Raw genomic sequence first — 27,572 nt, forward strand, 5'->3', positions numbered from 1 at the left:
AATTAAGAGCCCATCTTTCATGTACATTAGCAGGAGTGAGGCTGCACTGAGACATGCATTGGCCGGCCATGCAGGGAAGGGGGCAGTTAAAGAGAATGGGAGTGTGACAGATAAGTGGATTTTTTGGCATCAGTCTTTACTGTAGAAAACCAGAGGGAAATTCTTACCCCAAAGTCCATTTTTATGGGGAGTCAGAATGTAGCCTTGACAGAGGCTGAGGAGGGAATTATAGAGCAGTGGTTCTCAATCGGGGTATGTGTGCCCCTGGGGGTACTTGGAGGTCTTCCAGGGGGTACATCAGCTCATCTAGATATTTGTCTAGTTTTACAACAGGCTACATAAAAAGCCCTAGCAAAGTCAGTACAAACTAAAATTTCATACAGATAATGGCTTGTTTATACTGTGCTATATACTATATCGTGAAATGTAAGTACAATGTTTATATTCCAGTTTATTTATTTTATAATTATATGGTAAAAATGAGAAAGTCAGCAACCTTTCAGCAATAGTGTGCTGTAACACTTTTGTATGTTTATATCTGATTTTGTAAGCAAGTACTTTTTAAGTGAGGTGAAACTTGGGGTACGCAAGACAAATCAGACTCCTGAATGGGGTACAGTAGCCTGGAAAGGTTGAGAGCCACTAGTATAGAGCAACTTGGGATAATTAAATGCAGTAAATAGCCAGGAGCAGGTGGGATCAGCTGAGGGCTCAGAAGAAAAGAGCGTGAAATCACAGCGAGATTGACAGAGCCAGAGGAAGTAGGCAGAAAACCAGTGTCTGCGGGGAGCTGCTAACATGGTGCCTGTTTTCCAAAAAAGCTGCTTTGGGGATTAGCTGGGAGGCTCAAACCAGGAGGCCTCCTCTGGTTACCAGGGAAAACGAATGGAGTCAGAACAATGCTAAAATAGCTCAACTGTTGGATAGGTCTGATGTGATGGAGTCCAGCTGAGCCAACTCCCGGAGGGCCGGTGAGGCCTGTTGGCAGTAGGAAGCCTTTCTGTGTTCAAACACTATTGTGAGGAGCAAAGGCAACTCACGTGATACCAACCACAACTAGTCCTGGTCCACGCTGACCTGTTAGTTGTGGCTGGTGACATGTCGTTCTATTTTAACACAGTATTTCCTAGTGAAGACAAGTCCTGACAGAGGCAAGAACACTTGGAAAAGTAGCTCTGGACTTGCAGTGCCGGGAAACAAGTGCTGGGCAAGGCCAGGATTGGAGTAGCTAGCTGTGAGCAACCCCACTGCCAGTAACTCTGCCTCATTTCTGACAGCTCCTCCAGGAGCAGGGAGGCAATGAACTCTGTCTCTATGGCTGCTGTGAGATCAATCCCAGGCACCTCAGGGCCAGAAAAATATCAGCAAGTTGGGAGGATGTCAGAGGAGAGCAACGAAAGTGATGGAGGGGCTGGTTTATGAGGAAAGATGACAAGGACTTGGTATGTTTAGCTTGGCTAAGCAATGACCAAGGGGCGAGTAGCGGGTCACAGGTGTTTGACAGGTAGAAGCCCGCAGGGGAGCAGGGGATTGCTCAAGGGTATACAGCTAAAGGGACTAGGATGAAATCATTGAAGGTGAATAGCAGTAAATATTTCCTAATAGCGAATTCTGTGAGGCTGTCATGTCATCTCCCAGGGGAAGCGGTGAGAGCCCCATCGTTTGGGACATTGAAACTGGACTGTAGTAAAGCCGAGGAAATATCCCAGAGGAACAGTCCTATGCTGGCAGGAAGATGAACTGGAGGATCCAACAGGACTTTATAACATCAAAGATTCCGAGTATTGGTGTGTGGGGGGGAGGGTGTAATTTATTGGGTTGCCACAAAAGGTGAAACTAAGGTGGTGTGGGAACAAGGTGAGCAGAGCCCTGTCTGCCCCTCTCCTAGTATCAGTGTCTCTCTTTCTCATAGCAGCTCTGGCGAACGGTTCAGTGCCTCGCTCCTACACACTGGCCGCAGCGTGATGGCAGTGACTGATTCCAGCCGCCAGGACTGAGTGGGGAAGGCAGCGAGGGACCTTGGTCAGGTATGAGTACAAATGAGACGGCATCTGAAAACCAAATGACAACAATCGTGTGTAGTCTTATGGAGTGTAGCCCTGGGACAGGGCTTGGAGCAGATGGGAGCTTCCCCATTCCCCATGGCACCTCCTGCTGGGAGAGGCTAAGACTGGAGAAGTTGTGAGCGGCCCACCACCAGTGCCCTGCCCCATCTCCTACAGCACCTCCTGCTGAGAGAGCTTGGGAATTGAGTAGCTGGGAGCTCGCCCATCCCGTGTTCCTGTGCTGATTCCTACAGCGCCAGCGGCTGGGACTGCACTAGCTACGCGCTCACTCTGTCAGCTACCGGCCCTACACTCATCTCTGTGGTGCCTCCTGCTGAGAGAGGCTGGGGCTCTAATAGCCGTGCTCACAGCCAGCTCCACCTGCTGGAGAAGGCCAGGACTGGAGTAGCTGTGAACTCCTGCCCGCTAATGTCCCCCCACTCCCCAACGCCATCCTGCCCCTGGTGGACTCTGCCCAGGTGTTTTGCAGGGTCTGCGTGGAGGCACAGATGGACACCGTGTACTTGGCTGAGTCTGCACCCGGGGGTGCCAACCCCATCTCCCTAGATGTCCTCAGCTTCCTGGACCCGCTAGCGAACAGCACGGAGGAGCAGTGCTTCAGCGCCCGGTCCCGCAGCACGGTCCTGCAGGGGCTGCCATTCGGCGGCGTGCCCACCGTGCTCGCCATCAACTTCATCCTCTGGCTGGTGAGTGAGGCGAGGAGGGGGCCGTGCCAGGGTGCCATACTGCCCCCTGTCCCCACCTCCCAGTGTCTGACCAGTCTCTCGGCAGTGTCTCAAGTGACCTGGGGAGGGAAAGAGGCAGGCCTCGGGGTGGGAGTGACTCAGCGTGACTAGAACCGCACACAGGACTAAAGTGTGACACCACATCACCTATTCAGCGTGGTCAGATGACACAGTGGTCAGAATGCCTGAGCCCTGTCTCCACTGCAGCTCTTGCTAATGGAGCTGGCCAGGTGGTGAACTATGAGCCCTGATTTTCCTGGTGCCAACGAGGCCGTGTGTGTGCAGGTGGAGTCCCCGAGGAGAGACGAGTGTCATAATCATGGACATGTGTGTGCGTTATGTGAGCCTGCAGCAGGTATCAGATTCTGCCTGTAGGCATCTGGGTGGGTTCCAGCATGTGTTGAGCCCATGGTGGGTGTATAACTGGGCCTGGGAAGGTGTGGAAGGGTTGTATTGTGTGACTATGCTGGGCATACAGCTCTGACTACGAGGTGGGAGGTAGTTTCTTTGAGTGTGACTCTTGTTCTGCGTTTATGTGTGTGTGTGTGTGTGTGTGTGTGTGTGTGTGTGAGAGAGAGAGAGAGAGAGATGAGGTGGGGCTTGCCCTGGCTATATGGGTCTCTGCCTTTCTGTGTGTGTATGTGTGTATGGTCACCTTGGTTGTGTGGGTATATTCACCTTGTGTGGATGGGTGTTGCGGTTTAGTACCCTGGACTCTGTGGGTCTCTGCTGGGGTGTGTGAATGCAGTCACCAGGAGCCAGTTACAATGGAGTCACTGGAGCAGGACCTCAATTTGGCTTTGAGAGGAGCTTTGACTGGTTCTGCTGTCATGTCTGGGCACACCTGTGGAGGGCAACCCCCCTGAATCGAGGGGCCTCTAGAAGTCAGGTGGCTGGAACATCAACCCTTTGCTTTCTCTCTCCTGCCGCAGCTCCTCCTCCTGGTCTTCTCCTGCCTTCGGAAAGCAGCTTGGGACTATGGGCGCCTGGCCCTGCTGATGGATAATGACAGGTGAGGACTGAGCTCCCTTTCTAGGGGCTGGTGGCATCCCCCAAGTGTATGTGACAGAGCAGGAAGAGGAGGTGGGGGGTCTGTTCCCTGCCCTTATTCCAAAACAAGCCCAGCAGAGTCAATGTCAGGGCTGCTGGACCGTGCCAGACCAGCAGCCTTGGGATTTGATCCCCACGGAGAGGCACACCGCATGGGTGGCAGCAGGGCAACCTTCTCTCACTGGCTCCCTCATCCCTGCCCTGGAGGAACACTGGCTAGGGATGGGAGGGCAGTTCAGCGTCCATGGCCCAGTCAGCCTCTCTGCTGAGCCTTTCAAGATGGGGGCCAGTCAGTGCCCATTGTGCTGCTGGGTTTTATAATGTGGACACATTTCTGGGGTGGGGACGGGAATGCTGCCACTAGTAAGCTCTGGAGCTCTCTCCTGTCCCCACGCTGCGGGCGGATTGAAGGCAAGTTCGGTTCTGTAGCAGTGGAAGTGGCAGGGCTGTCCGTGCGCTGGCAGGGCCAGGTTCTCTAGAGTGACACTGGCGGGTGTATCAGAGTCAGCGCCAGGGCTGCATTAGCTTTCACTTGTAGGTTCAGAGCTAAGGAACATGTTCCTTCCTTTTTTTCTTTCTTGGAAAACCAGGAAGAAATAGGGAACTTTGCACCAAAAGGTTAAATAACAAACCCCTCACGAGTCCGTTAGCTTGTGCAGCAATTATTGAGCTAACACGCAAGCCACTAATGGTGAGGGGACCCCATCCTCCACCTCCCTCTCAGCAGTTGCACCATCCCTTGGTGAAAGGTCCTGACCAGGGTTGCCAAGGCTCCCTGAGGACCTGATCTGACGCCTGCTGAACAGCTACTGATGGCAATGGGAGAAGGATCGGGCCTTTTGACTGGAGACTATCGTCAGCACAGGGGTCCTTGAGGGTTATGGAACTAGCTAAATGCTGGCATGTGGCTTAATGCTCTGGCCTTCTGCAAAGAGGGCGCAAGTGTCAGAGGGGTGCAGAGCGTGTATCTGAATGAAATCTGTGTGCTACGATATGTTGTGATTTATACCTGATAGGACGCGCACAAAACTGCTGCGAATTATACCTGATAGGTCACGCACAGTTCGAATCTAGGCTGAGGCACATGAACAAAGTCCACAACTGCAGAGTTTCCAAAAAACATTAAGTTTATTATGCTCGAGCGTGTTGCCCCCCTGCTAGTCAGGAGGGGACCCCGAATACAGATTATACAAAGGTTATATACCTTTTAGCAAAGCATGTTGCCCTTGTGCATCGGAAACTTCAGCCAATAAACAAACCCTTTTCTTATCTACCACCTATCCCTGCTAGGTGCATTCCTCGTGCTAAACTAGTATGTTAATTACACAGCATGGTCCTAAAGCAATGCATCAGTAACTTTTATTATCAGGATGGGAGAGGAGGGGAAACAGGGGAGTTTAGAGGTGTGGGTTTGGGTTGCTCGGGGTGAGAGGATGGGTGTGGGGGTGGGGAGGGTTGTTTAGAAATAGAGCTGAAGGTGTGGGTGGTAGGTGATGATTAGGGGATTCATGGCATCTGGCATGTTGTTGTCATTATCTTACTCGTAGTCTGAGGTGGAGCTGAGTGGGGATGAGCGTGTGGGGGGAATGCAGGTGCAATGGGCTGCAGGCTGGCGGGTGATAGTTAACTGGGGAGATAAAACTGGGAGGATAAGCAGGGAATGATATAGTCTCCTGGATGGTTTCTGATACTTCTAATTGTTTCGTCTCTCCCCTCTCCCCCACTTCTGAACCAGCCGAATCCCTCCAAGCACATGGAATTCCTACGAGTAATGATAATGGTGATCTGGTGATTGTGGTTTTGGTGACAAGAAAAATGCCTTCCTGCGAAAGAAAGAGAAACAGCAGCTGCTTTCCCACAGGGGTTGGAGCCACCAAAGGGGCAGGAGACTGCCTCAGCACAGAGTGTGGGGCTGGCAGCAGGAGGGGAGAGAGTGCTACGTGTTTCTGGTACAGCAGTGAGGGTCTCCTGGTGCACTAGTCTGTTTGGGTGGAGGAGACATTAGCATTCTCCTGGCCTGCAGATTTCCAGGCGTTTAGAACCCAGCTGGGCCTTAGGGCTGGACTTATGAGAAAAATGTGATCATCGCAATAAAAAAAAATAAATCAGACCCTATATTTGGTATTGATTAAAAGAATGTCTGGATTCTGAGAGATGTTGTTCCCCATTTACAAGTCCAAACCTGCTTTGGTTAGCAACATGAAACCAGACCAAAATATCAGGCATTCTCCCCACAGATGCCATGTTCCTCAGCACCTCCCAGCCATCCTACTCCCCACCCCTGCAGCAGTTCCTCTTTCTTTCCCACGGCTGTTATTTCTGGAGGGGGGTAGGAAAGGGTGTCTCTGAGAGGTATGGGGCTGGCTCTAGGGAATTCTTTCCAGAATCTTCTTCTGAGCCTCAGGTTTCTTTGATTTTTCTCAAGCGCTGGCTTTGGTTCTAAATCTGGAAATGTGTCAGTGATGTTTTCACTTGTTGGAGAGATTAAAGGGACAGTCAAGATTTAAACCAGCAGACATGGTTAAAAATATGATATTAGAATGTCACATGGCATGTTTAAAACTCACAGAACTGTAAAAGTCCAAGTCACTTTTCCCCAGTAATCTCCTATTTGCTTTAAACCCTGAATTTCACTCCTCCTGTGCAGTGACATTAGCCAGATCACTTTCACTTCCTCATTCTTGACACTTTCCCTTGCTAGTCACTAGGCACTAGCCCATGGCTAAACTGCCAGGAAGGCTTTAAAGCTAAACAAAAATGTTTTTCCATTCAGTTAATGGAAACCTTGCTGTTAATAAGAATATTGACATTGACCTCATTCGGAAAGCGCTTTGAAATCTACTGATGAAAAGCACTATCTAAGAGTTAGGTATTATTGTATTACTGTAATTTTATTATTAAGTTTTGAAAAACATTTTTCTCACACAATCTAAATTCCAGCACAAATGACTTGACACTGTCCCTTTAAGAGTTTATCTCTCCCCAAGCTGTTCCTCTTCTACCAGGATAGTGCAAGTGATGTCACAGTGGTGAATTAGTAATGTTGCAATCACTGCCGTGATGATGTCACAAACATGGAGTTATGACCTCACTGGAGAAAAGAGTGGAGAACTCTTCTTTAACAAAGTATTTGCGATAACAGAAGAGAAGCAGGGAAACAACCAGACAATGGAGCCTCATGCACTAGTGGGATCTTGTTTTTACTTTGATCTGGCGGGATATTCCCTCTTCATTACTTCTAGGGAGTCCCAAGTGTAAACCAAAGGGGATTTTCCTGGAAAGGAGCCAGTACAGGGAGAAGTGTTGAATAGTTAATATCTTCCCCACACTGACCCTGGTTCTGAAGAGCCTCCTTTAACTTGTCCTGAAGGTAGTGACCTCACATGGGTTTTGTGAAGCGTGAGCAGTGTTTATGAACCATAAAGAGAACCTTGAACAAATGGAGCTAGAGGACAGAGTGTTATTATATCATAACAAATCCATGGCCATTGAGTACTTAACAGCATGAGCAAGGAGAGAACTCGGATACTCCCACTCCAAAAGCATAGAGCCCTAGCACTTGAGCTAAAGGTGACTCTCCATTAGCTGACAGCACTATAGGGACTATGGCCCACAGTGAAACAGGTCTGATTCTGCTGTGCAGAGGGCAGTGACTGCATGCATAGACAGACAGACACACATATGCCAATTTGTTACAGTATTATCATTATTGACTGACTTGGTGTCTCATTTCTCCTGTATGCTGTGGGCATCGATACAGTTCAATATGTCCTAGACAATGGCTGTGTGTGTGTAATTACTGTTTCCGTGAAACTGAATCTGTGCCATTCACAGGGGAGATGCAGTTATTTCCTGGGGGGAAACTGTTGGGGGTGGCACGTTCTTGGGGTGCAGTTGCTGCATGTATAGAATCCTTTTGCCACCTGCTGATTCACCTTCTTAACAAACTGTCTGATGAGAGAGCTGACTCCATGCAGCTATTGAGCTAAAAAAATTTCCCAGCTGCTGGGCTAGAAATGCATAAGTGATGTCCTGGCTTGGCTGATTTCTCAGAAGGGGGTCGCTTGCTATGGGGGAAAATGTCACTTTGAAGTGGGTCTGATCAGAATCCTGGGTTTTTTCCCTGTCCTTCTCGCTCCCTCTCTTGTGCTTCTCCCTCATTCCCTCTCTTCTTTCTCTCCCCTTCTCTCCATCCTGTGCCCCCTTTCTTGCCCTCTCTCTCCTCTTCCCTCTGCCCGGAAGCTTGACATCGCTGTTCTACGGGGAGCAGAGCGAGAAGGAGAAATCTCCGTCGGAGACCAGCCCACCGGATATCGATAACAAAGATGTGGTGAGTCTTAGTGGGATGTGGGAGGGAAATTAGCTCCATCCTGTGCAAAGAGGAGCTCTCTTTACTACAGGGAGCCCAGGTTTAAAATTAGATTAGGTCACCAGTCTGAAGTTTCCTGTTTAATATGAACCAATGGTGGAGCCAGGAGCTGCTCTTTGTTTTCCTGGGAAGCAGCAGTTTTCTAATTCTCTTACAGTGAGTGTTAGTGTTTGGGAAATCCCCACCCCACCCCATTGCTCTAGCACCAGGGGATCTATTGTTGGTGGCAGCAGTGGGAGTGTTAGAGTAGACAGCACACTGGTGCTTTTGCCATTGTGTCTTCTAGATCCGTTCCCAACAGGGTTAGACAACACGGTGGTAGAAACTCCTGAGTACTGTCTATGTCAGTACTCCTTACATGGAAGATTTTCCTACATTTCCCAGGGTAGATGCAGCTTGTCTGTCTCTCATTCCCTCTCCTCCATCTCTCCATTGCCCTGCTCTCGCTCTCTCAGCATGTTTGTCATACAGAAAGATTTAAGATCTGGCTAACAAAAAGATGATCCCCAAAAGTGGCTTTGGCCATGGCTCTGGTGACATTCCTGGCATCTCCTCTTCTTCTCCACAGCAGGTCTTGGCCGTTTACTGGGAATTCTCCTGTTTCCCTCTGATTCGTGACCCTGTTCACTTGTCATTGGGTGGAGGGGGGGACGTACATTTCATGGGGTCAAGTCAAATGAAAGCCCATGGGAGTGGCCTGTATCCTGCAGAGGGCGAATTGCCCCAGGGAGGTAAGCTCCTCCCCAGGGCTAATGCCCTTGTGAAGTCCTTGGAAGGGGACTGCTGTGCTGTCGAAGGACCTGTCCTTCAGAGGAGCCCTGGAGCTGAGGTCTGCCATGCCAGCCAGTGCGAAGGAACGCTGCTTGAGTCTGTCCTTGGATTCTGCAGGATTCAAGCCCCTGTCATCCCCACCTACCATACTTCTCAAACCTGCTCCCAGATCTCTGCAGTGATGGGGCTTGCCTGACCTAGCCTCTGCCCTGGCTGCTCTTGCTGTGAAGACAAATTCCCTAATCTCCAGCCTAGACATTTTCTTCCATCACTTCAGGGCCATCCCTCCTTGTCCTTCCATCTCCTGAGAGCATTAATAATTCCCTTCATTCACTTGTACTGTCACCCTGATGGCTTCTGTAGGCTGTGATCATGTCCCCCCAGAGTCATCTTTATTCTAGGCAGTGCTAGCCAGATTCATGCCCAGCGATTTCCCCCAGAAGGAATGTGATCCGGTGCATTTATCTGTCGGCTCCTCTCTGCTCTCCTCGTACGTCTTCTCCCGTCCCTTAGCCTCTCTCAGCTGGCTGCTACCTGGATGCTAAAGGTCCTGTGGCATTTTCAGAAAAACAGAGGTGATCACCTCCATGTTCTGTCCTCATTGACACTAGTTGTGCTGTCAGAGCTGGTCACTGAGTGCAGATCAGCAGCTCTGTTAGTTTAGCAATAGTTGCCTTGTGGCCAGCCCCTGACTGCCCCCCTTGGCCACAATGACCGCACAGCTGCTCCCTGGTTCCCCGCAATGTGAAGCACTCTGAGGCCACATTCCACTTCTGGTACCTTGGTTTGCTCTCAACCAGCTGATCCTATTTATCTTACCTTCCAGGGATTCTGCTCCTGGCTCATTTCCATCTACCAAATGAAGTAAGTACATGTCCTTTCCTGTCTGCTTTGGATGGCAGCTAACTGGTCTCCCTCTGCCTTTCCATGTATCCAAGACACCATCACCAGTGAATATCCCGGTGCTGCTGTATCTGCTTGGCATCCCTTGATCAGAAAGCACCTCCCCTGGAGGGGGAGGGGAATATGGGTTTTTTGTTCATTACACCCTGCTCTCCCTTTTGCGCTGTCCCATCTCCCCTCTGCCCTGGTTCTGGTGAGTGCTTCCCTCCCACCCTGAGGAGCATTCAGGAGGCCCACAACATACCTGAAGTTCAGAAAAAGTTTGACAGACTTCTCCCCTCCCACCCTCATTTTTGTGGTGCCCTTGGTTCTGATCAGGTCCCAAAGAGTGAAGCACTGCCCAAAAAGTCTGTTCTCAGGGCCAGTGGGGATCAGAACGGGCTGGAACTCCCCTGAGAGAGACCAGACACAGGGGCTTCCCACCTCTCATTTAGCAGAGTTGGCTAGTTCAGGAAAGCGTCCAGATTTGTTGGTGATTCACTGGCTGGACTCTCCAAATGCTGGGAGATCACCATCCCTTCTTGTGTCCATCCAGGGATCCGGTCCATGGAATGTCAGGAACATCCTATTGTGTGGGAGTTAGAGATGGAGACGTCCAATTAGGTGCCTCCAGGGGCTAGTGCAGGATTGTTCCTTTCAGTGTATGTTCCAGGGCTTTGTCCAAGCCCAGGTTAAATGTCCCAAATGATGGGGCTCCCTCCCAGCCCTTCCCTTGGGGACCAGTCTGCAACCCTCTAGATGTCCCAGATGTCCCATTCCACAGGTGCCAGAATGCCATCCTCCAGGGAGAGACTTGGAGCACTCTCCTCCTGAATCCCTTATGTGCTCTCAGGAGGGATGGCCTGAGTTTGAGCCCTGCAGTATTTGGGGCTGGTGCTTTCCACTGGAGAGTGGGGGGGCCATGCCCCCTGAGCAGGGAGGGCTATCTCACATCACCTGCACTAACACACCATCCGCCTCTGTATCGGTAAGGGATGAGGAGCTTCAGAGCAAGTGTGGGATCGACGCCACCACCTACCTCTCTTTCCAGCGCCACATCCTGGTGCTGGTCATGATCGTCTGTGTGCTCTCTGTGGCCGTCATCCTGCCCGTCAACTTCTCTGGGGACCTCTTGGGTAGGTAATTCTCCAAGCCCACTGGTTGATCCCAGTGGCAGGGCACAGATCTCTACAGCACATGGGTGGGCATCATGCACCAAGCCGGATGGGGGAATGATGACGCTGTCAGTTAGCTGGGAAGGTGGAATTCTGGATAAGGTGTGGTGCCCGGAAAATTGGTCCAGTGCAGGGGGTCATGCCTGGGAGATTGGCCCCACGGGGTGTGGGTTGGTGGCCAGCTGTGGAGTATAGGAAATGGGAGAGACCAGAGAAGCTTTGGGGCTTGCAGGAGGAGGCCAGGAGAAACCCCAAGGAAGCAGCAGAGAGGAAGGAGCCAGGAGGGGAATCATAGAATCATAGAATATCAGGGTTGGAAGGGACCCCAGAGGGTCATCTAGTCCAACCCCCTGCTCAAAGCAGGACCAATTCCCAGTTAAATCACCCAGGCATCTGTCAGGGACCCAGGCATCTGTCACGCGGGAGCTGTTTGTATTCTGGGCCTGAACTGCTTGAGATGCGCGGCACTCCCATGACCTCCATGCTTCCCCTCTTCTCTTCCAGGAAGCAGTCCAGCTCATTTTGGCCGGACGACCATCACCAACGTCCCAACACAGTACGTTCCCCCCACACCTTGCAGCCGCACTCTCTGCCGCTTGAGGGGATGTCTGCCAGGGGCACAGGGTTAGACCATCAGCAGTGTGGGGACTGGCCCCTGGGACCAGGGACAGGGTTTACTTTTACATGATTCCTAAAGATCCCCATGTCTGATGCCCTGCAAAGACGTATGAGCACCTGATGGCCAGACATGGACAGCTGTCCAAGAAGAGATGGGAGCCAGCACTCCTACACCATGCACTATAGCACCTCCTGCTGGAACTGCCGTAGCTTGGAGCTAGCACCTCCCCAGCCAGCATTCCTACCCCATTCAGTACAGCACCTCCTGCTGGGATGGGTTTGGTCTGGAGCAGCTTGAGTTTACAAGTTCTCCTGCCTCATTCCTCCAGCAGCTCAGCTAGTGCTCCTGCAGCATTCCCTCTGGTGCTCCCTATGGAAGAGGCTAGGACTGCAATAACTGAACTTCCAGCAGCTCACCCTCCTGCACCCATTCCTTACAGCACCTTGTGCTGGAAGAGGCTGGGACTGCAGCAGCTATGAGCATGGACGCTATGTGCTTTTGGTTTGCACCGTGATGGGCAGATAGCTTGCCCTCCAGGTGGAGGGGAGGGCGGGACTGCAGTGGGTTTGACTGATCTCCAGTAGGGGTTCTGCTTTGTTAGGATGCAGATCTGTTCCTTTTTCTTGCCAGAGACCGTCTCCTGTGGTTGCATAGTATCTTCGCTCTCATCTATTTCATTATCACCATCCTCTGTATGGCTCATCACTCTGTCCAGCTCGAATACAAGGAAGATGAGAAGGTAAGCTGCCCCAATCCTCTTCTGCCCCTCCCAACCCAAGGGGGGACCCTGCACAACTTTACTTGTCCTTTGCCCAATCAAGTTGAAACTTGTTTGTGCTGCTATCGAGGGACTGACCTCAACCCACATCCAAGCAGTGTAAGAGGTGGTAGGGTCTAGTGGTTACAGCAGGGGCCTGGGAGTCAGAGGCTATTCCCAGCACTGGGAGGGTGTATGCTTGAGTAATTAGAGCCTGGAATTAGAAGTCAGGACTTCTGGTTCTGTTCCTACCTCTTAGAGGGGTTATAGTGAGCTGGCTGGGGACTGGGAATCAGGACTCCTGGATTCTATCCCAGCTTTGCCACCAATTCACAGGATGATCTTGTACCAGTCTCTGTGCATCATTTTTGTCCGTCTGTGCAATGGAAGAGATTATACTGACCTTCCTTCCAGGGAGAATGGGAGGTGCTGCAGAGGCAGGAGTATTGTGAATGCCAGACAGAGCATGGTTTTGCTCCCCAATCCCTTTGTCTCAGCTCTTCTTCTCCTCTCCCAGGTCGCCCGGACACTGATGGTCACCCGGATTCCCAAGGAGATCACAGACTCCTCCCTTCTCATCAAGCATTTTCAGTGAGTAGAACCGCAGGCAGCTGCTTGATCTGTGCCCATCTCTATGAGCTTCCCTGCCCCTGGTTCTGCTGATTCTTGATGACTCACTGGAGGGAGGCAGGTCGGGATGCCCATGGTCTGGAGGAAGGGCGAAAACATTAGAGGAACATCAGTGTGGAAAGCAGGTGATGGTGCCAGCAGCCAAAGGTCTCAGATAATGAAGACAGTGGTTCTGCCCCCTGCTGGCTGCCATGGCAAAGGCAGGTATAGAAAATGCAGTTATCCTTCCTCTTCTCATCCAACATTGCCCAGGAAGACTCACCTCCTGGGGGTTGGTAAGTGCCTGGGGATAGAAGGCTGTCCCCCTCTGCAATCCCAGCTCTCCCTTCCTTGAGGAGCTGGGGATGAGGAGCCAGTGGGGCTGGGAGAAGCGAGTGGTTTGAGTCTCTTCAGTCTCCTGGAGGGGAGAGTCTCACATGTCTGTCTGCATATGTGCCCCCCAGCGAGGCCTATCCCAGCTGTACCGTCACCAACGTCCAGTTCTGCTTTGATGTTCGCAAGCTGATGAAGCTGGATGGAGAGAGGTGAGTCTGCCCTGGGGCCTTGGTGCCTTGAACTCCTTAGGAGTCCCATGGAGCTATCCCGTGATGCCTGCACATCACCCACAGATGGACTCAAGAGTCTGTATGCACACTGCCTCTGCAGGCTTTCCGGAGCCGTCATCCTGCCTGGATCTACTTTACCCTGTAAAAGAACAGTCCTATAAGCCGGGGGAGCACCCCCACATTGCCCGCATGGCCTCAGGAGTCCCAGGTGATGGTGGGGAGAAATCTCATGCCTTAGCCTCCCTTGGCATTTGAGGCTTCTTTATTTGAGGTTCCTGGTGGCCTTGCCTGTCTGGCAGGCTGTGCCTGGGGTACCTTAGGTCTCTCTAGTGCTAGTGAGCACTGTCCCCTCCTAGTGTTGGCATGGCACCAGGCCCCCATGCCAGGAGGAGCGTGCCCAGCAGGATGGGCATATCAGGCTTCCTCCTCTGTCCCTGTCCACCATGGTACGTATGGCGTATTCTGGCCTGGTGTGCTGTAGGTGGCATGTTCTGGAAGACAAAGGGAGCATCTGGGTGTATATGGAAAAAAGGCTCCTTTCCAACAAATTAGGGGAGCTGCTTTCTTTTCTGGGAGGCCTCATGAAGTGTCCTCTCCGGTCCCATTCCTGGCAGGCGCAAGGCAATGAAGGGACGACTTTACTTCACCACCAAGGCACAGAAAGAGGGGAAAATCATGATCAAAACTCACCCTTGCGCCCGCATCTTCTGCTGCCGCAGCTGCGGCTTCGAGCAGGTAGGAGATCGGAGGGGTGGGGGTGGGGGGCCGGATAACACTCGCCCCCAGCGACCCCCAGGCACCTGATCAGAGATTCTCTTACAGCTTCCCCTCCCCCCACTGCTCTGCTTCTGTGACAGCCACTGCACGGTGCTGTTCCCCAGTCTCCTTCCCACCATGCATACTGGAGGATGGAGGCTCAGGAGAATGAGCCCCAGCATCTCACACTGGCTGAGATGGGCCAGGGGAACTCTCAGGGCAAGAGGGAGGTTTCCACAGATCAACAAACGACCCACAGAATCAGCGGGTTTAATTGGCAGCCAGGCACGCACGCGCGCTCACCGGAACCTGAATTGTGCATTTAGGAAACACTCGCCTGCTACTGCCCTCTACGGGCACAAACTGTCACTTGCAGCTGTTATTCCAACGCAGACAACTGTCTCCTTGACACAGACCTTAGTGTTGTTCTTTTGCAAGCAGTGTGTCTTCCTGGAGAGAGTGGAATGACGCACGCTTACTCTCACTTTCACATCCCGCCATGGCTGACTCACTGCAGCTGTGCATCCTGGGTTAGCATTTGTCAGCTGTTGAACACTGTTTCTTAATATTTCTTCCTGCAGTATACAAAGGCCACGATCAGTATCAGGGTCCCGTTGTGCTAGGTGCTGTACGTGCCCACAGAAAAACATAGGCTGTGACACTCAAAGCCCCCGATCCTGCAAGTTGCTCCTCACTCTCAGACCCCTGTGTGCACCAGCATAGACCTGCCCACACAGAGCAGCTTCGTTCAGGGGGCGGGCCTGACGAGACAGGGAACACCTGAAGGACATTGGGAGAGGGATACAATCAGATAGAGTCAGGTTTAAAATCCATAGGTGCATTTTCAGGTTCTTTCCTGACAGTTACGCAGTGTAAGGGCCAGCTCTCCCTCTGTGCCCCTTGCATCGTTCACTGGCTGGTGTCTCATAGGCACCACACCTGGGGTGAGTCCAGAGGAGTGATCTGAAGGAGGAGGCCATAGTGATCTAAGGGTTCAATGCCCCCTGGTTCTGCTGCTGTTTCTTAAGGTGAAGGTAGACAAGGTGGGGGCCAGATGCCCTCAGTCAATGTCCTTTATCCCAGCGAGGGGTGATGCTGGGGTTAAACATACTCATGGTGGTGGGAGTTTCAGCTTTAGGATGTTCCCAAACACTGTCTCCTTAAATCCTGCATCAATGCATCTTCTGCCCTAGCTTGGACCACAGGCCCCAACTCCCTCCTGGAATCCTTATTTCCCTCACATGGGTGAGGGAGGAGCCTGGACATACAAAACCAGCTCCTCTCATTCCCACTGGTAGTTTGCTCCATGACTGCCAGTCCAGGTGTTGATGTGGCAGCCCCCAGATTTCATCTCCAAAGGAGAGCTCCTTTTAAAGTGATCTTTCCTCTCCCCTGCAGGTGGATGCTGAGCAGTACTATGGGGAGCTGGAGGAGAAACTGACCGATGAGTTCAATGCTGAGCGCAACCGCATTACGCTCAAGCGTCTTGACATGGCCTTCGTCACTTTCCAGGATGAGAGGATGACAGCAGTGTGAGTGCCAGGCTCAACGAGAGCCAGGCCGAGGTCCTGCTAGCTAGAACGGCCCTCTGGACAGCCTGAAAATAACTTTCCCCTGCACATTACCCCCTCCCCATGGGAAATGAACCTGAAATTCACACAGCTCTGGGGTGTAAATATAAAAATAACAAGCAGCTTCGGCTTCTCTAGCACTTTCCCCTGCTGGGTTTGGGACCAAGAATGGTTAGTCCGTTCCTGCTTCAGAGCCAGCAGGGGTGCCCACCGTCAGTGGCCCTGGTGCTTTGAGGCCATCAAGGGGTGCTCTGAGTATTTCCATGGTTCCGCATGGACTCTGATTTTCAGTAAGCTAAACCCAAATGATTGTTTAGTCTCATTTGGACTCTGCCCATCATATCAGCAGAGGAAATGACCTCTGAGTTTGGCAGAAGGCCACAGCCTATGATTGTGGGAAGAATGTTTAGGGTGGCAGAGATCCTGAACCCTTTCCCCCCGCTCCCCCCAGCTCTTCTCATATATGGGAGCAGGAATCTGTCCCGTGAGCCAAGGTCTCCTCTTCTCCTCTCTCCTGTAGGATTTTGAAGGATTACAGCCGCATCCACTGCCGCAGGCACCCACAGCAATCCTCCGTGACCACGGTGGTAAAGTCCCACAGCTGGGGCGTCCGCTATGCCCCCGCCCCCAGTGACATCATCTGGTAAATCCCCACACAGCTGGATGGAGGGGGCACCAGGGCATGAGGTGGATCCAAGGGTTTAATTCTCCCAGACCTTGTGCTGGTCCTCCTGGTCCCTGGGGATGCCCCCAGTTCCAGGTTGGACAGTGCAGGGGACAGTTGTGTTGAGATGGGGTGGGATGGGGACTAATAGCAGGAAACCCAAAAGCAGAAGCCCTGGAATAATCGGAAAGGATGGGGTCTACGTGGGGGGGGCAGCGGGGGAGGTATAGGGCAGAGTGAGCATGAGAGCCGGGGGTCAGGCTGCTGAAGTGGGGAGAGCCCCTTCCCTGCCGGGTACCAAGAGGGACACCCCAGCCACCTGCACCGCTGTGCCTTTCCCTGTGCTCCAACTGCTGGATACTCTCTCATAGGGAGAATTTATCTGTCCGTGGCACATCATGGTGGGTGCGATTTGTGCTCCTCAATTTCTGCCTCTTCATCCTCCTCTTCTTCCTCACCACACCTGCCATCGTTGTCAACACCATAGACATGTTCAACGTGACGCGGCCGGTGGAGAGCCTCAAGGTAGCCGATTCCTGCGGGGCTCTGTCTGCTGGACTCAGGGACCCACCTGGGAGGTTACCCATCTCCGAGCTTGCCTGAGGAGGGGCGGGTGTGTGCTGTCCGAGAAGAGCAGGGCATGCCTCTTCTCTGCACTCTCCATGAGTGGGATGGGTGTCTTCTTGGCAGGCAGAAAGGGAGAGCCCACATGGTTGGCAGCCACATGTCCCTGATGGAGGCATCCTCGGGTCCTGTCTCTCTGTGTGGGGTTATGTGTGCCCCTCCCAGGGTATGGGGTCACTGCCTGGGAGGCATAGGGAGCCAGTGAGGCAGGGCAGCTTTGTGAGTGTGCCAAAACAATGGAGGTGGGGGGGGCACCATTACAGACTTCACCAAGTGCTGGGCTGCTCCAGAGCTGCCATTAATCCAGCCCCTTCCTCCCCAGTAATCTGTGACCTGTAGCCGGGGGCCTGGGTGCTTTCTCTGTCCCAGTCAAGCCTTCTGTCCTCAGCCTCGCCTCCCCTCCAGTAGTGGAGCGAGTGTCCAAGGGCCTCCCACCAGCCAGGCAGGGTCCTGAGCTTGTCTCCGGTCTCTCCCCTCCCCAGAATCCCGTCCTCACCCAGTTCTTCCCCACGCTGCTGCTCTGGGCCTTCTCTGTGTTCCTGCCCTTCGTCGTGTACTATTCCGCCTTCTTTGAGTCACACTGGACCAGGTAACTCACAGCCTATACACTCTGACCTTTCACGCCGGGGCCTGCCTCCCCCCTCGGAATCACTCAGGATCTGGAGCTGAATGAAAACCCCAGTAGGTACCATTTAGTCCATCTGCAGGGGTCAGGGAGGGATTGGTCCCTGCAGTCTGTTCCGCAGGGCGCTGTCCAGTCCCTCCCTGAGGAGACAGTTCCGTGCCCTGGGAGATGGCTGCCTCTGCCCTCGTCTGCCCTAGTCAGGTCACTGTGCTAGGTGCCATGCTGCTTGCTCCCGTCTCCGCTGGTCAGCAGGCACCTGGCGTCTGCACACACAAATGCTTCAGTGCTCTCGGCTCTGTTCCAAACAGGCTCTGAATTTCCAGGACAAGTGAGGCCAAATGGCTCCCAGCGCAGTCGTTCCCGTGCCTGTGGGGATGGAGGTGCAGGCGCCCACCTTTTTAAAAATGACCTGCTACCAGGGTGGGGGGTCAAAGCTGCCCCACTTGATGAACGTCCTGTAGTCCCCTCTCTTCTCCCTTTATCTATGCCCCTCGCTTTAAACCTGCCCCCGGGCTGCACTAATGCCTCCCCATGGCCTCAAGCAGCAATCCAGCTGTGGTTGGCCAGCTGCGTTCCCCCTCCGCTCCCGTCACAATGCCCCACTCAGCAGCACCCCCTGCAGGTGGCCCAAGCCACCCAGTGTCCCCAGCCATGCTCCTTCCATTGGCATCCCCTGCGAGTGCCACATCTTCTCCCCCTGAGCACAGAACGTGTGCCTCCAGTCTCCAGCACTGAATGTCCTGAGCTGATGATCCAACCGTGACTCGTGGGTGAGTGGTAAAGCTGGCCATTGCCGTTTGTGAGCTACAGTCAGATTTCCAGCTGCAAATACTGTCATGGGAAATGGGGAGAATTACAGAGAGACAGTGGGATTTGGGGGGTGGGGGGCTCCCCAGATGGCTTCACCACACCCTGTTCCCCCACCGTGGCCTCTGCATAGTTTAGGGAAAGAATCCCCACCTTCCTCAGTTAGTGCTCTGCTCCAACAGTTAGCGCTCTGCTCCAACAGAGCAGCATCCCCTTTGAGGACAGTCTGATTCCCCAGTGCAGCACTGGACCCAAGCCCTAAGCATCTCTCCCTCCAGCTTCTCTTCTGTCTCCAAAATGTATAAAGATCTTTTCCTTTTTCTGTAGGTCGAATGAAAATCAGGTCACGATGCACAAGTGTTACTTCTTTCTGGTGTTCATGGTGATCATCCTGCCCTCGCTGGGGCTGACCAGGTACCACCCACGTGTACAGCCCTCCTCATTTGCTGGCAGACTGGGAATTATGTCCATGTCCCTGGAGCTCTTCATCCTGAGGGATCAACCCCAAAGCATTTTGCAGAGACTGTGTGTGCAGGGATCACTTCACCCACTACTGAAATGCAGCCGCCTCTGAAATGGAACACAGCATCTCTTAGCACTCAGCAATTCTACACACCAGTTATGGCAGAAAGTGTATGGAATCCATTTGAAACATAATAGGAAAATAGGGAAAAAGCATGGAATTGCCCATGGCCCAACTGACCAGGATGCCAAGATTAACTCCCTGACTCTTGGGCAATGTGCCATCATGTCTTTAATAACCATGTGTATTCCAGGGGGCATCATTGTTCCAGCTCCTCTGAAAGTCTGCCACCGCACAGCATCCCTGAGAGCAGTAACTCGTTAAAGAGCAAAAATATCTTACAGATTAATAGCTGGTTATTTATCATTCTCTGTGCTGTTGCTCCTTGGCCAACGCCAGTCGATGGCTTTAGGGACTGTGGAATGGCCCCGTTTGTCTTTGAGAGAGAACTGACCATCTCCCTCTGGGGAATTTCCTGGTCCATTGATTGATAGTGTGTATCAAACAGAAATGGCAAAAACAGTACAGCTACTCAGAGGCTATTGCATTTGCAGAGACTCCTGCTGAGACCCAACTAGCCAGCCCTTTAGCCAGAAAGCACTTGCTCCTCCCCTCTCTGCACGTTTGTTGTCTGTTCCCGGGACTGTCCTGTCCCCAAACTCTCCCCTGGTGAGCCCCTCAGCCCAAGGACCCCCAGCTGCACAGCCCCCTCCTTCCTGAGTATGAGCTAGATCAAGTGACCCTGGGTATTAACCCCTCTCTTGTTCAGCTGATCTGCAAAGGAACTCCTTAGCCAGGTGTATATGTGAGCCTTGTTCTCAGGTCTAGCCAAGCTGTGATCAATTCTGGATCCTGGGTTGGGGCAAAGGTGGTTTTAATCACCTTTGGGGTTTCCTTATTCTGGAGCCGGCTGGGATCCAGTTTGGTTTCCAGCACAACTTAAAGAAGCCGTGGGGCTGACCTAACTTGCCCTCAGCTGCCTGTGGCATCAAGGGGTTGTTCAAGCAGCTGGGACTAGTCAGAGCATCGAGATCCTTCAGTCATATCCCTGATGCCAATGGGTTTATGCCACCTATGGATTCTGGCTATGCTGGGGCAATTGCCAAGCAGCTAGTGGCCCTTTGCTCAGCTGGAGATGTGCAAACGGACCAAAGCATCAAGCCAAGAGGGCTCTGCAGGAGCAGCAGCCACTCCAGTAAGATTTTGGCACGGCTCCTTTGTAGGTTTAACCCTTTCTGTGGCGACTTCCAGGTCTTGTAACCAGGTCCTTCAGTAATTGCCACCTTTGAGAGAACAGTGTTTTCCAGCATTTGCGCCATGTGGACCAGCTGTTCCTTCCCAGACCAGCCTTGGTTATTATCATTAGTGTTATTATTCACACAATGCCAGAACAAAACAGGCTGAGCACGTTCCACACCAAGGTCAGGCCCCGTGCCAAAGGGAAATCCAGAGATGGGTGGGGGCAAGGTGTGCTGCAAGACTTTTCCCTGCTCTCTGCATGTGCGTACATGCGTGTGCATGCGAGAGACAGAGAGAGAGAGAGACTCTTGCCTATATGCCCTGGATATTCTCTCTTGTCTGTATAACACACGTCTAACCAGCTCCTGTTCTCCCTTCTCTTATCCAGTTTAGATCTTTTCTTCCACTGGCTCTTTGACATTCACTTCTTGGATGAGGCAAATATCAAGTTCCAGTGAGTACTGGCGGGCCCTGAACATGTGTGGAGCCGTGTTTGTGTGGGGATGTGCGTACACGTGTCGATTAGGGGGAGCTGCATGCACAGCTGAGTGTGTATGGGGGCAGAGGAATTGCATTTTGCACTGTCAGTGTTTTGGTTGCAGTGTTGTGGATGCCCCAAGTTTTGGACCCCATTTCTGAGCAATCCCCTGAGCAGAAGGGGCTGCAAGCTCATGGACCCAGCAATCCTGCAGCTGTCACCCCCTGCACTGCTGCGCAGCAGCTTGGAGTGATTCGGGCATGAGTCCTGCAGCCACCAGCCTGGCACAGCTCTTCTCTGGCCATCTGCTTGGGGCACATCTCATTCTCTTCCCTCCTTGTTGTTTCCGGGGGCAGGTGTGTTTTCCTCCCTGATAACGGCGCTTTTTTTGTCAACTACGTCATCACGTCCAGCCTGATCGGGACAGCCATGGAGCTGCTGCGCATCCCCAGCCTCATCGTCTACGCAGCCCGCCTCTGCTTTGCCAAGTCGGAGCCAGAGCGGCTCCACATCAAGCGGGTATGTGGCTCCACTCCTTGCACACCTGCACCCACACGTTGCCCAGCTGCCACACCCCTCCTGGGCTCTCAGACCCACCAGAGCCTGTCTCCACTGTCCTGGCCAGAAACTCAACGTCTTATACTTAGGAGGGTGGGGCTCTGGTCCCAATGCCTCTGGGGAGAGACCCGTGGCCTAGGGCTGCTCCAGGAGGTGGGGCTCTGGTTAGAGTGACCAGGTATCCAGTTTTCGACCAGAACTCCAAGTCGAAAAGGGACCTTGGCGGCTGTGGTCGGCACCGTCAACCAGGCCATTAAAAGTCTGGTCGGCAATGCTGCGGTGCTAAGGCAGGCTAGTCCCTACCTGTCCTGGCTCCATGCTGCGCCCCGGAAGCAATCAGTAGGTCCGGCTCCTAGGCGGGGAGGCCATGGGGCTCTGCACACTGCCCTTGCCCCGAGCAACGGCTCCACACCCCCATTGGCTGGGAACCGCGGCCTGTGGGAGCTGCGGGGGTGGTGCCTGTGGGCGAGAGCAGCACACAGAGCTGCCTGCTGCACCTCCACCTAGGAGTCGGACTTGCTGACCGCTTCCAGGGCACAGCGTGGTGCCAGGACAAACAGGAAGCCCGCCTTAGTCCCTCCATTGCACTACTGACGGGGAGCTGCCGGAGGTAAGCCCGCACCCCAACCCCCTGCCCCATCCCTGAGCCCTCCCAAACCCAGATTCTCCTCCTGCACCCCAAACCCCTCATCCCCAGCCCCACCCCAGAGCCTGCACTCCCAGATGGAACCCTCACCCCCCTGAACTCCAACCCCCTACCCCGCAGCCCCCTCCCATACCCTCACCCCCTTCTCCACCCCAATCCCCTGCTCCAGTCCAGAGCCCCCTCCCACACCCTGAACCTCTCTGCCCCACCCCTCAGCCTGGACCCCCCACTCCTGCACCCCAAACCCCCTCATCCCCGGCCCCACCCCAGAGCTCACACCCTCAGCCAGAGCCCACACACCAACCCTGTGCCCCAGCAGGAAGCCTCCTCCCACACCCTGTACCCCTCATTTCTAGCCGCACCTCAGAGCCTGCACCCCCTGTTAGAGCCCTCACCCCCTCCTGCACCCCAACCCCCTGCCCCAGCCCAGTGAAAGTGAGTGAGCGGGGAGAGAGTGAGCCACTGAGGGAGGGAGAATGTAGCGAGCAGGGGAGCAGGGCCCTGGAGAAGGGGCAGGGAAGGAGGCGGGGCCTCAGGGAAGGGGCAGGGCTAAGGTGTTAGGTTTTGTGAGATTCAAAAGTTGGCAACTCTAGCTCTGGTCCCAGTGCTGGGGACAGGCTTGTTGCTGGAGGCTGCTGCAGGACGCTTGGCTTTGGTTCCAGTCCCTCTGTGGCTGGCAGGGGTAAGCTGTGCAGAGGAAGCAATCGGTGCAGGTCTGGGAAGCCACCACGGCAAGGGAGTACATCATGTTGCTCAGTAGTGACCCCACTGGCTGTGTGAAGAGCAGCAGCGCCCGGCTCTGAAGGAGAATCCCTTCCATGGTCAGCAGGCAATGGCTGCGTCATGGTGCCTGGGTGGCTTACACAGGAAGAAAGGAAGCATAAAGGACTAGGAGTTGCTGCCAGGCCCTGGAAGAGATGCTGGGGAGCGTGGGGTTGGGGGAAGGCAATGGGCTGGGAGATCTGGGGTCAGTTCCTGGCTCTGCCACAGACTCTGTGGGTGAACTGGGACAAGGCCTGTCATCTCTCGGTGCCTCAGTTTCCCATCTGTGATGTGGGGGCAATACATCCTTTCTCTGCCTTCCGTCTGTCCATGCAGAGTGCGAGCTCTCTAGGAGAGGAGCTGTCTCCACCATGCGTATGTGCAGTGCCTAGTGGGAGGGGCCCCGATCTCAGCTGAGGCCTCCAGCCAGTGTGGTAACACACACGGTAGTACCAGGCTGGAGGCAGCAGGGTAACTGGGCTGTTGATTGTGCCTCAGAGCCAAGCCTATGAGTTCCAGTTTGGGCTGGAGTACGCCTGGACGTGCTGCATCTTTGCTGTCGTCATGACCTACAGCATCACCTGCCCCATCATCGTTCCCTTTGGTGAGTGGATGTACCAGTCCTGTGAGCTTCCAGCCCGGCCCTCAGCTGTCTCACCATCTCCTCTGGGCCTGGCCCCGGGGCTGGAAGCTGCCTCACCCACACCCATGTTCCCAGGAGAGTCTGTTTGCTTCCTTGGGAGGTGAGCTGATCATCAGAAGGCAGCTCTGTCTGGTCTCATTGGCCTCCTGCTGAAACACCCCCCCCCGCCCCCGCCCCCACACACACTGTCATGCAGCGACTGGGGAACCAGCCCTGGTACAGAGAAGTGAGCAGGGATCAGCTGCCAAATCCCTTGGCCCAAAACTTCATCACTGGCATCAATTCCATGGACTGTTCTCCTTGGCCCAGTCCCTCATCCCCTCTCCTAGCCGTGGTGCTCTCGCTTCACCCCCGTTTGTCCAGTGGTGGCACCTCCTTCCTGATCCTGGTCCTGATCCTCCTTCATCCTCCTGGCCCAGGTTTGCTCTACATGCTGCTGAAGCACATGGTCGATCGCTACAACATTTACTACGTGTACATCCCCACCAAGCTGAACCAGCGCATCCACTCGGCGGCCGTCAGCCAGGTGGTGGTGGCGCCCATCCTCTGCATGTTTTGGCTGCTCTTCTTCTCTGTCCTGCGTCTAGGTAGGGTGGACTCAGGGCAGGGACTCCTCCAGCCTAGACCTTATCTGTATCAGGGCTCACTTCTCTAGGGGACAAGCAGCCAGCTAGTGACCATCGCCTTCTCGTCAGGAACAGGAGGAGGGGGAATGGGGCGGACAGGGAGAAAATAAATGGGGAAAGGGTAATGTTGGGGAGATCTCGACGGAACTCACCGTGTGGGGGGAGGGCTCAGCCAGATGTGGGGGAGACCTTGGCTGGTACTTGTGGGGGGTACTCAGTCAGATGTGGGGAGATCTTGGCTGCTACTCAGAGTGGGGGAGATCTCAGCTAGTACTTAGGGGCGGCCTTAGCCAGAGGTGGGAGCGATATTGGCTGGTACTCAGGGTGGAGGGGCTCAGGCAGATGTGGGGGAGATCTCGGCTGGTACTCAGAAGCTCTTGTGGCTGGTAGGAAGTGAAGCTGGTGGACTCTGATGCAGACTCCCATGCTGGCTGGCTGTTTTTCTCTGCTCTAGGTCCCATCCGTCCCATCACCCTCTTTACCTTCGTGGTTCTTCTATCCTGCATCCTCTTCTCTTTCTTTGGCCTGTGTCTGAAGAAGCTACAGCCAAGGAAGCCCTCCAGCTACCAGGTGAGAGAGGGAAAGCAGCCACTTTGGTCCCAGGATCTGACTCATCGTCTCTTTGTCCTGTTTGTCTGTGTCTTGCCTCTCAGGGGGTCCATATGTACTGAGATGCCTGACGATTTAGTTGCGTCTGGAGCAGACACAGGGCTGACTCCCCTGGTGCTGCGCAGAGCATCCCCCCTCTGTCCATTCACCATCACCAGCTTTGGGTGTGTCTGTGCTGCAGTTACCCATCTCTGTGAGCTGTAAAACCAGCTGTGGGTCCATCTCTGGGCAGGTATCTCTGATGGGCGTGGTCAGCTCAGTTAATCCTAGCTCTCAGTGGCTGCAAATGTGATCCCCTCCCTCTCCAACCCCATGGTCTCAAAGGGCTGTATGAGGGTGTGTTCCTGGGGTTTGCCCCCACCACTTTGGGGAGCTGCTGCCTCCCTCCCGGACTGCTTCATCTTCTCCCCCCATCTTCCGGCAGATGTCCGAGCAGTCAGAAGGCACCTTCAACGACACAGAAAGAAGCAGCATCTCCTCAACCCCTAACTCAAATGTGAGTATATCCGCTCCCCCGCCTGCCTCCCACCCCCTCCCTGGCCTCACGCACCAGACACCTCGCTTCGGGAGTCAGCTTCATGCAGCGTCAAAACACTCTGACGCAACCAACCACTAATGCCTGAGACCAGGAGCACTGCACTGAGACTCTCACGGTGACCCAGACGTGCCTCTACCCCGCCATAGCCACGCATCTCCTGGTGCACAGCTCTTGTGAATGAGGGTAATACACTCACACGCCCCAACCTCATTGGCCAATCAAATCCCGCCTTTCGTCCAGCCTGGATTCTGAGTGGGAGCGGTGTCTCTTTCTGATCCTCGCCTCTAGCCCATTGTCTGCTTTGTGCCCCAGATGTTCGTGGCCACGGTGCTGCAGGAGCCGGAGCTGAGCCTGACGCCGGCTGCCTCCCCAGCTCACCAGTCCTACGGCACAATGGGCAACCGGCTGGAGCCGGTGGAGAACAGCGAGGAGGGTGGCCTGCAGAGCTTTGAAACGGAGCTGGAGACTGTGGAGGGCGAATTCAGAACCGGGCCCATACTGGAGGACCAGGTCCATTACCACTGAGCAGCCTCCCGCAGTGGCAACACCAGCTGGACAGAAACACCGACATCAAGTATTGAGAACGGGGAGGAAACTCCATCTTTTAGGCCCCAAGCTTCCTGATCTGCCATGTGGACCCTGCCGCCAGCTCTCAGGCCCTGGCGAGGGTCCAGTGCCGCTAACTGGACCAGAACCAACCCTGCTGAAGGAGCAGCGGCTTTCCTGGCCTCCGAGAGCCCAAGCCCCAGTGCTGGGGCGGTGGCCTCCTGCTCATGCACACAGATAATACTGGGGTCTAGGGTGCAGTGGTGGAGACAGAACTGAACTGAGGGAGAGACCCCAGGAGGCCTCCTGCTTCCATCCTGTGCTCCAGCTCTGAGCAACTGGAGCCGATGGCTAATTCATCTCATGCTAAGTAGCCTGCCTGCCATCTCCTGGCTTTCCCCTCTCCTGGAGTCAGGGTCAGTCGCAACAGACCTCAGACACCCGTCGTTGCTTTCCCCACCTTTCCCTCTGGTTCAGCATCTCTTTGGAAAGGAGGGGTGTAGTAGAGCGAGTGGCCCCCAGACACTGGGGCTGGGGGTGCACAGACCCATTGCGCCAGGGCAGACGTGGCTGTGAACCTTTTTTATCAACATATTTGGGGAGATTGGGAGGTGGGCATGGGGAACGGGCTTGTTCTCCTGCTGCCAAGGGAAAATGCCCAGAGAGCACCGATGAACGTGTCCAATGCAGACGCAAAGGCCTGCAGCTCCTTGGCTGCCACAGGAGCCAGCCAGACTCAAGTGCAGATGCCAAACCCATAGCTTTGTGGTGCGCTCACTCGCTGCCCCAAGGAGCAAGACAGGGGAGTTGCCCTTTTAACTGGGCCCCAGCGCCAGGCCTGAGTGTCGTCTGTTCCTTCCCCCCATGTCTGCTTGTGGCTATGTGTGTGAACGTTGTCTGTCTTTGGGGCTCCTTGCACCTTGGTTCAGTGTCAGATACAGAGCCTGTCACCTGGTTCCCCATAGCACAGGGTAAGGGAGAGAGAGAGAGAGATGGTGGGCACCAGGGGGAGAGTGCTGAGGCTAGGATGAAATAACAGGCAGCGAAAGGAGAATCGTGTGCCCTGAAGCATTAACACTTTGTACAGCACCATATTGCAGACTGCCGGCTCTTTGGGCATGACCTCCGGCGATGCATGTAGTCTCCAAGGGCTTAATTAAAGAGGCAGCTAGGAGTAGTGGGGGGGGGCTCTATACATGCAGTGGCTTATGCATGTGATTGAACAAGCACCTTTGGGGAACCCTTCTGGGAAATCTCTGGGCGGGAAAACCTTTGCCCCCATCGCCTGGACTGGAGAACACATGGAGCAGCCTCATGAAAGCTTGTTTCGGCTGGCCCTGCAGTAAAACGGGGGCAATATGGTTGCAGGTGGCTCAGTGAGGGATCCGGATGTGGTGGGGGGCAGGTGGGAATGGGGAAATCTGGATGCACAGGGGCTCGTTTTGGGGTGGAGGGGTTCCAAGTGCAGGGCAAGGGCCAGGTGCTGAGGGCTCATCAGGGTGGTCTAGATACCGGGGGCGGGGGCTCATCAGGGTGGGGGTTTGAGTGCAGTGGGGGGATGGGCTGCCTGCAGGGGTGGGGGAGTCTATATTGGGGGGGTCTCAGCAGGGAGTCTGGATGCAGGGAAGCTCCAGCTGCAGGGGGTGAGGCTCTGCAGGGTGGGAGTATGGGTGTGGGCTTCTCGGGGGGGGGGGGGTCCTGGGGCAGATGCACAGGGGTTAGGCAGACTAGGGAGCAGCACCAAGTACAGTGACCCCCCCCCCTTCCA

At 54.1% G+C, this 27,572-nt stretch overlaps 1 protein-coding gene across 1 annotated transcript in view; it reads left to right on the forward strand.

The window, feature by feature from the left end:
* TMEM63C (transmembrane protein 63C) overlaps positions 1-27,277 on the forward strand; it is an 84,146-nt gene extending 56,869 nt beyond the window's left edge. The window contains exons 2-25 of the mRNA XM_084631250.1: positions 1,639-1,787; positions 1,913-2,027; positions 2,536-2,752; positions 3,724-3,803; positions 8,084-8,171; positions 9,808-9,845; positions 10,857-10,999; positions 11,543-11,594; positions 12,288-12,396; positions 12,932-13,005; positions 13,488-13,568; positions 14,204-14,324; positions 15,744-15,877; positions 16,437-16,559; positions 16,952-17,105; positions 17,687-17,793; positions 18,964-19,050; positions 20,787-20,852; positions 21,233-21,395; positions 23,341-23,446; positions 23,905-24,072; positions 24,566-24,681; positions 25,145-25,216; positions 25,571-27,277. Coding sequence (XP_084487376.1) covers positions 2,555-2,752; positions 3,724-3,803; positions 8,084-8,171; positions 9,808-9,845; positions 10,857-10,999; positions 11,543-11,594; positions 12,288-12,396; positions 12,932-13,005; positions 13,488-13,568; positions 14,204-14,324; positions 15,744-15,877; positions 16,437-16,559; positions 16,952-17,105; positions 17,687-17,793; positions 18,964-19,050; positions 20,787-20,852; positions 21,233-21,395; positions 23,341-23,446; positions 23,905-24,072; positions 24,566-24,681; positions 25,145-25,216; positions 25,571-25,783 — 2,493 coding nt within the window. The 5' untranslated portion in view covers positions 1,639-1,787; positions 1,913-2,027; positions 2,536-2,554 and the 3' untranslated portion in view covers positions 25,784-27,277. The remainder of the gene's footprint in view (positions 1-1,638; positions 1,788-1,912; positions 2,028-2,535; positions 2,753-3,723; positions 3,804-8,083; positions 8,172-9,807; positions 9,846-10,856; positions 11,000-11,542; positions 11,595-12,287; positions 12,397-12,931; positions 13,006-13,487; positions 13,569-14,203; positions 14,325-15,743; positions 15,878-16,436; positions 16,560-16,951; positions 17,106-17,686; positions 17,794-18,963; positions 19,051-20,786; positions 20,853-21,232; positions 21,396-23,340; positions 23,447-23,904; positions 24,073-24,565; positions 24,682-25,144; positions 25,217-25,570) is intronic.
* Positions 27,278-27,572: the final 295 nt, after the last annotated feature.

Source organism: Lepidochelys olivacea (genome assembly GCF_965140295.1).
Source record: "Lepidochelys olivacea isolate rLepOli2 genome assembly, chromosome: 6".
Taxonomy (NCBI): Eukaryota; Metazoa; Chordata; order Testudines; family Cheloniidae; genus Lepidochelys; species Lepidochelys olivacea.